The sequence below is a fragment of the Gavialis gangeticus genome, unplaced genomic scaffold (genome assembly GCF_001723915.1).
Source record: "Gavialis gangeticus isolate Ggan-Ray unplaced genomic scaffold, GavGan_comp1, whole genome shotgun sequence".
In the NCBI taxonomy this organism is placed as follows: domain Eukaryota; kingdom Metazoa; phylum Chordata; order Crocodylia; family Gavialidae; genus Gavialis; species Gavialis gangeticus.
Window position 1 is genome coordinate 45,527,165 of NW_017728998.1, and position 11,041 is coordinate 45,538,205.

At 45.3% G+C, this 11,041-nt stretch overlaps 1 protein-coding gene across 2 annotated transcripts in view; it reads right to left on the bottom strand.

The window, feature by feature from the left end:
• Positions 1-11,041, bottom strand: part of HYDIN (HYDIN, axonemal central pair apparatus protein) — a 533,466-nt gene that overhangs the window by 302,895 nt on the left and 219,530 nt on the right. For both annotated transcript variants that reach the window (XM_019505831.1, XM_019505830.1), the window contains exons 13-16: positions 7,400-7,635; positions 5,117-5,217; positions 2,023-2,158; positions 854-1,018 (exon numbers count right to left, since the gene is read on the bottom strand). In XM_019505831.1, coding sequence (XP_019361376.1) covers positions 854-1,018; positions 2,023-2,158; positions 5,117-5,217; positions 7,400-7,635 — 638 coding nt within the window. The remainder of the gene's footprint in view (positions 1-853; positions 1,019-2,022; positions 2,159-5,116; positions 5,218-7,399; positions 7,636-11,041) is intronic.

Below are 11,041 nucleotides of genomic sequence, written 5' to 3' on the forward strand. Positions count from 1 at the left end.
ACAAAGTTATAGGCTGTTTCAAGCTTCCCCATTATAGCCCATAATGCTATAGGCAAAATGTCAAAACAGCGTTGAAACAGCAAAACTGTTTCGACGAAACTAAACAGAATGGCAGTTTCAAATCAAAATGAAATTCGAAACAAAACGTGGTTCCGTCAAAACGCAAGTCAAAATGGAACGGTGCTGTTTCGCACAGCCCTCTAATAGCCATATCTCTTCTTGAAATGGAGCCATTGCATCTTGCCTTTGTTCATTTATCCAATGAATACTGAACTGCAGGAGAGACTTTTCCGCCTCCCCTTGGAGCACCCACCCAGACTAGAACCTGTAGAAGTAATGATTAAGTCCCTTCCTGTTGATGAATCCCACTGAATCCCCTTTTGGACTATAGAAAAGGGAATACCAAAAGACCCAATTTATCATCTCTGCACCATGTACTCCTTTATAGGAAATGATCTTTCAAGGACTCGAGCTTCCTCCACTCCTTTTGACTTCAACATAAGTGAACAGTCTTTGGCACTTCCAGGATTTGTCCCTTATTTGTCTTTTCTGCAATCCAAGTAGTCTTGGTTTTTCCAGTCTATCCTCATTATTGATGGGGACAGTGCAAGTAACCTAAAATTACCTAAAGTGATATTGCAATGGTATTTGCATACTAATTATGCAAGTTGCTGTTACCCTAGTTTTTCATGTTGCTGGAAAATGCCTGGAATTGCAAAGAACTTAAATGTTTCAATACAAATGTATTTCATGCACCATAAGAACAACAATGGCTGCTCCCAGTAGAGGCCTTCACACTCCCAAGGGAACATTAATTCAAACGAACAAAAGACATATTTCATTATGGTCTTACCAGTGGGGATTCTTTGCTCCCAAATACAGCTATGTATGCAGCAGTGTCCTGCTCTCCAGTCACCTGGGATTCTAGTGCTAAAGGGATTTCTACCGAGCTGTGAGGCTGAATAATGCCACAAGGCACAGGGCTGGAATACAAAACAGTGGGCTTCTCCTCATATTCCTGCACAAAGACATAACCAAAATTTGTCTTCATAATTACTTGTGTGGAAACTTTCAATTTCTGGATACTCTTTCAGCGAGCAAAGTCCATGCTAATGCACAGTAGATTTAGGCTAATGTGTAGTAGCATCACCAAAAAAAGTTAATCTGTGCTAATGTGCAGTAGCGCTGATTATGGCACATAAAATTAGTACCTGGCATTACAGGTACTAAACTTAATGTGCTGTAATTACAGTGCATTAATGAACATGTAGATGAGCCCCAAGACCCATTTCAAGCATATGCAGGTTTCTTTAGAGAAGATTTGCTCAGTCAAAAGGAAGAGAAGACAGATAGTTGTATTGGCTGGTGCCTCAGAAGATACAGGACAGCATCAATGTGTGGAAACAGAAAAAAGAGTATGGAAGTACATTTTTGTTTATGATCCTCTAAGGCTGTGTCTGCATGGTAAAGTTACTGGGTTTTTTGCTAAGAATTGCTAATTAGCCCACCCAAAACACCACACAGTTGCATCTACGCTGCTTCCAGTTACGGAGGCAGGCTCCTCTTGGACAGGACCTAAATAGGTATTACGAGCATCAGCGAGTAAGAAGCAAATGGTATGGGCTACATTCAATGGCATGGTATTGTACAGATAGTTAAAAACTGTTCTAAACAAAACTAAATAGACTATAGTATGAATTATTAGATCATGCCAAGGCACACACCACCAGTTATGGGCTCAATTACCAGCTTTCATCCCTATTCCCCTATGACTTCTCTCCTCTGACAGAAAGACACCCCTGTTGGAGACATAGCATTACTCTTTAAATTAATGACTCCTGATTTCCACGCTGTGAGATGCCCTTTCAAGTGACCATGTAAGCCCAAAGACAGAGGATGTTTGAGGCAGGAAACACAAGGTACTCAGAGCTGCCTGTCATTGTCTAATCTGGAAATCCTCCTCCCATGTTCTAACAGTCTCATGAAAATGGCCAGAGATAAGGGGAGGATGAGATGACAAACCTGAGGGAGAACTCCATAGCATGCTGGAAGGTCATTGTCATTTATGAGTGTCACCATTTGCTGGTAAGGGTACTTCAGAAAACACCGCCCAAATTTCACAACAGGGTTAACCACATGGAGTGGCGGAACAACACATCTAGCCAAAAAAAAAAAGCATTATATATACCCAGAGAATAGAGAGTTTGTTTATTCCCAGAATATGGCAAACGAAGCATAACACATTTGTCATTGTCACATGGAAGCTTTACACCCATAAGGCCATTAATCATCTTAAAATTCTTTTTATTCACTTTTTAATCAACACCCTCTACTAAAGGACATATGGGGAATCAGCTATGGGTCTCTACACAACAGTGCTCCATCAGTGCTAGCAAGCATTTAGGCAGGGTATAATTTTTCAGCCCATGGCCTTGCTGGCATGCTGAGCTTCCTTACAGAAGGTCCCTTCACATAAGGCCTCCGAGGAATCTGGCAGCACCAGCTCCTTCACAGCAATGCTTCAATGATGTATTCTGAGCCCTTGTATAACAGTGCCCTGACAGTACCAGCTGGGGCTCCAGCCACGTGAAATCCTTCCCAAAAGAAACAAACATAATGACATTAGGTAGGACTTGAGGGGTGCAAGGTTTCACACAGTATCTGTATAATAGTAAATTGCTGTTCTCTTGCAGACTAGTGACCTTTTTTATAAATGCATTATCTGTCATAGTCATGGTTGAAAAGAACTGCCACATGATCTTACCACTGTAAATGATCACCCATTATCAGTTTCTATAGTTATCTTGATTTTTTACTTAAATAGGTTTGCATATTGCTCATTCATGTTTTCGTCTATTTATTTCACTTTACAACAGTGCACCAGCCAGTGACAAGAAGCCTTTGCTGAGTGAGACAGTGAGTGCCATTACCAACCCCCTCATCTCTTAGTCTGTCTCTCAGCCCTCTTCAAATTCCTTGTTCAAAGTCATTTGCTATCCTCACTACTTCTAAGATGCTAGCAGATTAACAAAAGCTAGCATGCCAAATTCAAAAATCAAGGAAGGGAGCCAAATGAAGCCAGGCAGTAATTCAGCCTGTTGAGCCTCTGCTGTCCACTTTCAACAAATCTCCTGGGATCTCATTAAATCTTTTTTCCCCAACCAGCTCCCTAGAGTTTCGTGAAGCTAAGACTTCTGATCACCAAGTCATTTCTACAGTCAGATCCCATTAGCTCCTGTGGACCTGAAAGGCCTACATGTCTTTTGTAAATGTTTTATCTTTATGCTCCATTTTGGCACTTTACTTCTTTCACCTGAACTAGCCTTTTCTTCTCTTTAGCAGAGCTCCACATTTCTAGCATACTGTGATAGGCAGTTGGTGCTTCATGGAAGGGAACACAATCAACTGCTGTACACTACGCCAAGAGTGCTTTTAAGAAAGGTTTCCCCTAAGCCAAGCAATGGCCTTGGAACTTGGTTAGTGCCCAGCCAGATTTCAACTTCAAGTTTAATGAAGCATTATTAGTTAATTAAGTACAGCCAAGCCTATCGGATCAAGATCTTAAAAGAAGGTGTTCACACTCAGTGAGGAGAGACAGACAAGTTTTGCTGAGCCATTCTGCCCTACAGGGATCCTGAGACTGTTGCTGAGAAACAAGCCCTACCTATTCACTCTTATTCTGCATGTGGTGCTTGCCAAAAGAAGTTGTGTAACCACTTATGGCATGTGCCCAAAGATGCTCTGCCAGGATCTTAGTCTCAGGCATGCCCCAGACAGTGATTCTGGGCATGCCTAGGCCGGCTCTAATAGCAACCATGTGACATTTTTTTAGCATCGTGTGTATGCAGAGGAAGCTTGTTTCTCAGAGGTGTCTCATGATTGCTGTGGAGACACTACAGAGATACCCCAGCAGTCAGGACCAAAAGCACAGGAACTACCCTGGCTTGCCTGTACAGTTGAGGCTTTTTGCTGGCATCCATCTGAATTAACCTGGAGTTCCTGCCATAAAACCTTGCTTGAAAAGGGTGGTCTTTGTTTTTTTCTGAGCTTTTTTTTGTCTTCTCATTCTGCCTGTGGCCCTACAATGCCTACCCATTATCTTCTGGATCATTACACCAAAACATGAATAGGGATTTAAGACTGATTTACTGACAGACAAGAAAATGCATTAATTAACAAATTGGGGCTCAGAGACCCCCAGGGTATTGAACATTATGTCCATTACTGTTCCTATGTGACAATCTCAGAAATTATCTTACAAAACTAACTCCAGCTGGGACTTGCTAAAGCACTCAGTATAGGCTAAACTCCACTGTCATTGACAGCACTTATGGCAGCATGAAGTCTGTAAATCACATATTTTTGGGTGTATAAATGATTAAACCAGATGGCCAAATACATCACTGCTGTAACTTCATGGAAGCTGACTGAGTTACAACAAGGCTGAATTTGCCCTACAGAATCTGCCTTGGAATGAACGAACTCTCACTTAAATGTACGATGCCAGAAGACCAAGAGGGCTACAGGAATGCTGTCGAACTTGAGTTCTTTCTTTAAAATGAACAATAATTTCCTTCTGTAATATCTTTAATTTGTTCTTTCTTAATAAAAATTCACAATTTGGGCCTAAATCTCTTCTCTCATGTTTTGCATGCTAATCGACAAGTTAGCTTCATCTCTCATTTGGTTGCCATTCATGTCTCAAACAGATTTTCCACTGCAGGGAACAAATGTACCACTTTTGTTGCCATCCCGTTCAAGTATAATACTTGTGAAGAAATGGGATGGCTGTTGGGTTGCTTGCACCTGAAATCTGTAATGCTGCATGTACTAAAAGTCAAGACAACAATGAATAGCATTACTTTTCTCATTCTGAAAAATGTTCATGGTCCTTCCCTTATCTATAGGACAAGTGCTTTTTTGTGTGTGTTGTTTTCAATATTTTGTCATTCCCCTATCAGATTTAGCTTTAGTGCTCAACTATGCAGAATAATCTCATTAATTTATGCTTATTATTAAGGGATGAAAGGCTAAATCCAGCAAATTGTGTATATGGCAGCACATTGTAGGTAAAATAGGGACAAAGTGGGGACAGCTGCAAGTAAAGTACCAATACCTTGCTGTAATTAGGAGGGCTAGCACTTCCTCTCCAATGCCATCTATGTCTACCACCAGCGCTGTTTCATATTTCTTCACAGTGTTGGAACATAAGGTCACCTACCAAAGGAAAAGAGGAGCAAATATTTTATTTTCTAAAGTGCTCCCCCTCTTTCTGTCAGTGTGATAATTCAGTGAACTCTAGAGTGCCCTGTTTGGGATTTCTGGAGATCAACCACTAGGTAACAATTTGCTGAGTAAGGCTGCACTAGTTTACATTATCAGTGATTCCCAATAGTGACTCTTTGGACTATCAGTTACCTAGGAAGCATTTCCTGGGAGTCCATTGATGAAGTATTTTGCAACAAAAGTTGTAAAAATTTGGGAAATGTAGGAGCAGAATTGGGAGTTGAGGGATTTTTCAATAAAAACATCCATGTAATAGAAAACTCCAGAAATTAAGGGTTTAACAACCCAAATTATTTACAGTATTTTTCCCTCCCTCAGGATGTTCATTTCAAATGACAATAGTCATTTACACCGACTTGAAAAGTTATATTACTGCAAGTATATTACTGTTTTTTCTGCAAGTTCTGCAGTTTGATACCAAGTATTGCAGGGCTGATCTAAGTTTGCTGTTATTTAAACATGAAGCAGAACAAGGAGTCAACCCTGGTCATTGTTGGTTGGTCAAGCATACTGCTTCTAAGTACCTTCCACACTGCAAGCACATCAAAGATGATCTGTATTGCTAAGGGGGGGGGGTTTATTCATTTTTTAAATTTGCTGTTCAGTGAAAAAAACAGTGCATGTGTCTGCTTCACCTCTTTGGGAATGAATTAAAATTCCCTGAAGAGCAGATTCAGTGTGAAATACTAAGTGAAGAAAAGAACGTTCCTAAGCAAACACACCCATTTGTTACTTTTTGTGGGGTTTTTTTGCTTTAGGCAGTAGAATGATGGAGCTGAAATGCTGTACACAAGACCCTGGCTGGTATTTGGCAGGTGGTGAAGATGTTTACAGGTAGGCTCCACGGTTTTTATACAGCAGTGGTTCCAGGCTAGAGTTCTACTGCTTACCAGGCTGCAACAATGGCTCACCACACTGGTATGTGTTCTGTCTTGACAGGGCATGGTCATCTGGTTCATAGTCTCATCAGTCCCAAGTGCTCTCTGAGAAAATGCTATAGCTGTTTGCAAAGCCAAGCTTGGGGACAAAGTGAACCTGCATGTTTATCTCCTCCAAAGTTTGAGCTAACCCATAAATAGACCCAAGATTCTCCCTAATCACACTGGTATCAGATTTGTGCTGAAACATCCTTCTAAAAAAAGATCCTGACTTTCCAGTTAATGTTACAGTTAGGGTAAAAATCCATTCCTGCTGTCATTCCACAATTAGTCTGTGTGCTGACACCATGGATAAATCTGGCTCATGAGTTTCATTTCACTATCCAATGAATTAATTTCACAAGTCAAGAAGGATATGAATGGGACTTGTACCACATTTTGGCATTTGGCAGTTATACCCTAACACTACTCATTGCCATGAGACTGAGATAAAGTCTTTATTTTCCATGTTATTTTATAACTGATCAGTTGCAAAAATGAATAAAACAAGAGCACTGAGCTTTTTTCAGGCTTCCATGGGACTTCAAGGACTGCCCTTCACCGATGGACAGTTGCAAATGAATACACTATGGTGGTTCCACAGAAACAGGAAATATATTAAATTCATTGTCTTTAAAATCAGGAGACTAAATTTTGCTCTCAACTATGCCACATTAAAACAAAGAAAATTCACGTTAATATAATTACTCCAAATTTATATTGAGTTATTGACAGAAAAATTTGGCTTAAGAGCTGTCAGGATAGTCCCTGAGTGCATTAGCTTTCATTGTTCCTGTTAGAAATCACTGCTTTGATTAAGACACTATGCTGAGGTGAAAATTAAACTGAGAAAAAAAAAATACATTTTTTTTAAACACAAGAATTCCTTTTTTTCAGCTACTACTTTTTGTCCTAATTCTTCTTCCTCCTACTTTAAATCAAAGACCAGCTGCTTTCAGAAGTTCTGTAGACCTATATCTGAACACTCATTAAGAGTTTTTGTGGTTAAAATTCATGGATACCTTGCAGCTTTGGAAACCAAACTGGAAACAGTCAAGCTTCTTTTTATAACTGTGGTTAATGAAAACTGTTGTTTTGCTCACATTATGCTAAAACCTAATAGTGAAAAAGCCCTGTTTTGAATTTTATAAAGCTGTACCTCCACCTGCTGAACACTGGTTTGATGTAGGTTGTACCTGGATGTCCAGAAATCCTTGAGGACGGATGGTCCCACTGCTAGGCAATATGGTAAATTCCTTTGGCTTGACATTTCCTTGGGGTCCCTTCCTCCAGGATGGTCTTGTGATGTCTGAAATCTGAACAAAACTGGTAACACTTGGATCGCTGGGGCCATCTCCAGGGATGCGAAGGTTAAAAGTCATTGGAACCAAGGATGTATTACAGAGGCAACATGATAATGTATGAGGAAATCCTATAAAGTAATGGCACCAAATGTAAGTTTATGCACGAACTATCCCTTGCATCCTAGAGTCTAGATTTATGATAAAAACTGTACTTGGAATTTAGCTCTTTTTTATTTGAATTACAGCTAATTGAGAAGCAAAGCAAATAATTAATCTACAATCAGCTTCCTTTTACATTGCTCACAGAGATTGCTTCTCTAGAAATATTACTTTCCCTGTTGCTGATCACCAAGGCCACTTGTACACATGATGGGGGTTTAGTCCTCTAAATTGAAATAGTGGTTTTTTAATTGTGACAATTAAAAACCCACCATTTCAATTTAGGGGTTTCCATCACTGTGACTGTGAATGGCCCAATTCTTTTTTTTTCCCCTTCCCCTGTAGAGCCTACCTGCTCCTCCTGAAGTTGGGGGGAGATCTGCCACCAGGCCACAAAGACCATGAGCTGTCAGGGGCCCTGGTCTTTCCCTACATACCAGCAGGACTTCCCGGGGCTGCCCAGGCAGGGTGCTATCTATTAGGGCTGGGCAAAACAGCACCATTTCAGTTTGACTTCTGTTTTGTCATTTCAAAAGGACAGTGTTTCATTTTGTCATTTTGTTTCATGTTAAAGCACTGTTCCGTTTCATTTGGTTGAAACTGTTTCAAGGCATTTTGATGTTTCGCCCATAGGCTACAATGGGGAATCATGTAAATGCCTATAACTTTGTTATTTCTTGCCTGATTCAGACGAAAATTGCAGGGATGGTAGCCCCTTCTAAGGGCATGAAGCCTGCCACGTTTCAAAGTAATAGGTGTAGGGGTTTCTGGGAAACTGCACCTCAAAGTGCTGAAAGCAAAATTATTGTCACTTGCTGGCAGTGGCAGCCTACCTCCTGTCATCCTGTGCAGAGATCTGGGGGATCACACCCCCAGGAAGGCTGTGGGGCTCTGCCAGACTCCTCTGCACAGCCCGCACCCAGCACCAGGAAGACTGGTGCTGCCGCTGGCCCCAGGCAGCAGTGACAGCCTCCTGTGACCCCACGCACAGATCTGGGGGCCTGCACCCCTGGGAGGAATCCAGCAGCCCTGGGAGGGCAGATTGAGCTCTGTGAGGCTGGCGGAGCTGCTCGGATCACAGTTCTGCTTCTCCCCAACTTCTGCCACCAGGTTGCACTTCAAGTGGCTCTGCCAGCTCCATGGAGCTTAGCTCAGTGGCGGGAGAGCCAGTGGCAAAGCCACTCCAAGTGCAGTCCTGGTGAGCACAGCCCAGTGGTGGGAGGCTGCGCAGTCTGCAGAGCTGAGCCTGGTGGCAGGAGGTGGGGGAGAGCCACTGGCTTGGGCTGTGCTCTAAGCGGCTCTGCCACTGGCTCTCCTGCTGCCCCCCACTGCTGAGCTGAGCTCCATGGGGATGGCAGAGCCGCTCAGAGTGCAGCCCTGGCTCTCCCCAGCCTCCTGCTGCTGGGCTGAGCTCTATGGGGCTGGTGGAGCCAGTCGCAGTGCAGCCCTGGCTCTCCCTCACCTCCTGCCACTGGCCTACACTCTGAGAAGCTCTGCCAGCCCCACGGAGATGAGCCTGATGGTGGGAGGCAGGGGAGAGCCACTGGCCAGGGCTGCACTCCTAGTAGGTCCACCACTGGCTCTCCTGCTACCTACCGCCTCCAGGCTGAGCTCCATGGGGCTGACGGAGCCACTCGGACCACAGCCCTCATGAGCACAGCCCAGCAGCTGGAGGCTCCACAGCTCCATAGGGCTGAGCCTGGTGGTGGGAGGTGGCGGACAGCCAGTGTCAGAGCTACTCAGAGCACAGCCCTGGCTCCGAGTGCAGCCCTGGCCAGTGGCTCTCCCCCACCGCCCACCGCCAGGCTCAGATCTGTGGAGCTGTGGAACTTCCAGCTGCCTGGCTGCATCCATCAAGGCTGTGCTCTGAATGGCTCCACCAGCCTCACGGAGCTCAGCCTGGCGGTGGGAGCTAGCAGGAGAGCTCCAAGCGCAGCCCTGGCCAGTGGCTCTCCCCAACCTCCCACCACCAAGCTCAGCTCTGTGGGGCTGGCAGAGCTGCTCGGACTGCAGGCCAGTGGCAGAAGGCAGAGAAGAGACAGAGCTACTCTCCGAGTGGCTCCACCAGCCCCACAGAGCTGAGCCCAGAGGCAGCGGGAGAGCCAGTGGCAGAGCCGCTTGGAGTTCAGCCCTGGCTCTGAGCACAGCCCTGACCAGTGGCTCTCCCCTGCTTCCCACTGCCAGGCTCAGCTCCATGGGGCTGTGGAGCCTCCAGCCACTGAGCTATGCTCACCAGGGCTGCGCTCAGAACCAGGGCTGTGCTCCAAGTAGCTCCGCCATCCCCATGGAGCTGAGCCTAGTGGTGGGAGGCAGGGGAGAACCACTCGCCAAGGCTGCACTCTGAGTAGCTCCACCATTGGCTCTCTCACTGCCTCTCACTGCTGGGCTGAGCTCTGTGGGGCTGGCAGAGCTGCTTGGAGCACAGCCCTGGCTCTCCCCTGCCACTGGGTTACTTTGAAACTCGAAACATTTAGAAACTTTTGAAACATTTCGACTACCCTTATTTAATTTCAAAGCTGTTTCAAAGCCTTTTGTTTTGTTTCAATTTTGCTGTTTCAAGCTCGAAACGCATCAAACCAGCTTCAAAACAAAATGCTCGTCGAAATTTCACACAGCCCTACTATCTATGTGGGTGCTGCCCCAACTCACAGGCAGCACCTGCTGAATCCAACTCCTCCCCAAGGCCACTTGGGGAGCAGCACCTGGTAGACTTCTAGCACGTGGGCTCAGAGAAGAGTTGGATCCAGCGGGTGCTGTCTGTGAGCTGGGGCAGCACCTGCACAGCTAGCACCCTGCCCAGGTGACCCTGGGGGGCACTGCCACTGTGAAGGGAAGAACCAAGGACCCCTACAGCTCAGGGGCTGTGCAGCCCAGCGGCAGTTCACATGGGCAGGCTTTGGTGAGAGAAAAAAAAAAAAGCAGCGAGGGGCCTGATCTTTTTTTTTTCCCCACAAGGCCTGCCCACCCATCCTGTGACTGGGGGGCAAGCTGCTGGTAGGTCCTGAGCTGTGGGAGGCCCCGGAATTTCCCCCTATAGTGGTGGTGCTCCCCAGGGCCACCTGTAGGGCAGTTAGTGGGAAGGTGCTGCTGTAGGTCACAGGCAGCATCTAACCATGTCCAACTGTTCCCTGAGCTTGAGCTTGGGCAGCACCTGCCCATTAGCAGTCTGCCCAGGAGGCCCCAGGGGCTATCGCCACCATGGAAGGAAGGACTGGGGCCCTCCACAGCTAGAGGCTGCTCAGCCCACCGGCAGCTTGGACCTGGCTGTGGGAGATGTGGGTAGGCTCCTTGGTGAAAAAATAAAAGGATCAGGCCGTTCCACACTTCTGCCTTCAGCCTGCCTGCCTCTCCTGCAGTGGGGGGGCGGGGGTGGAG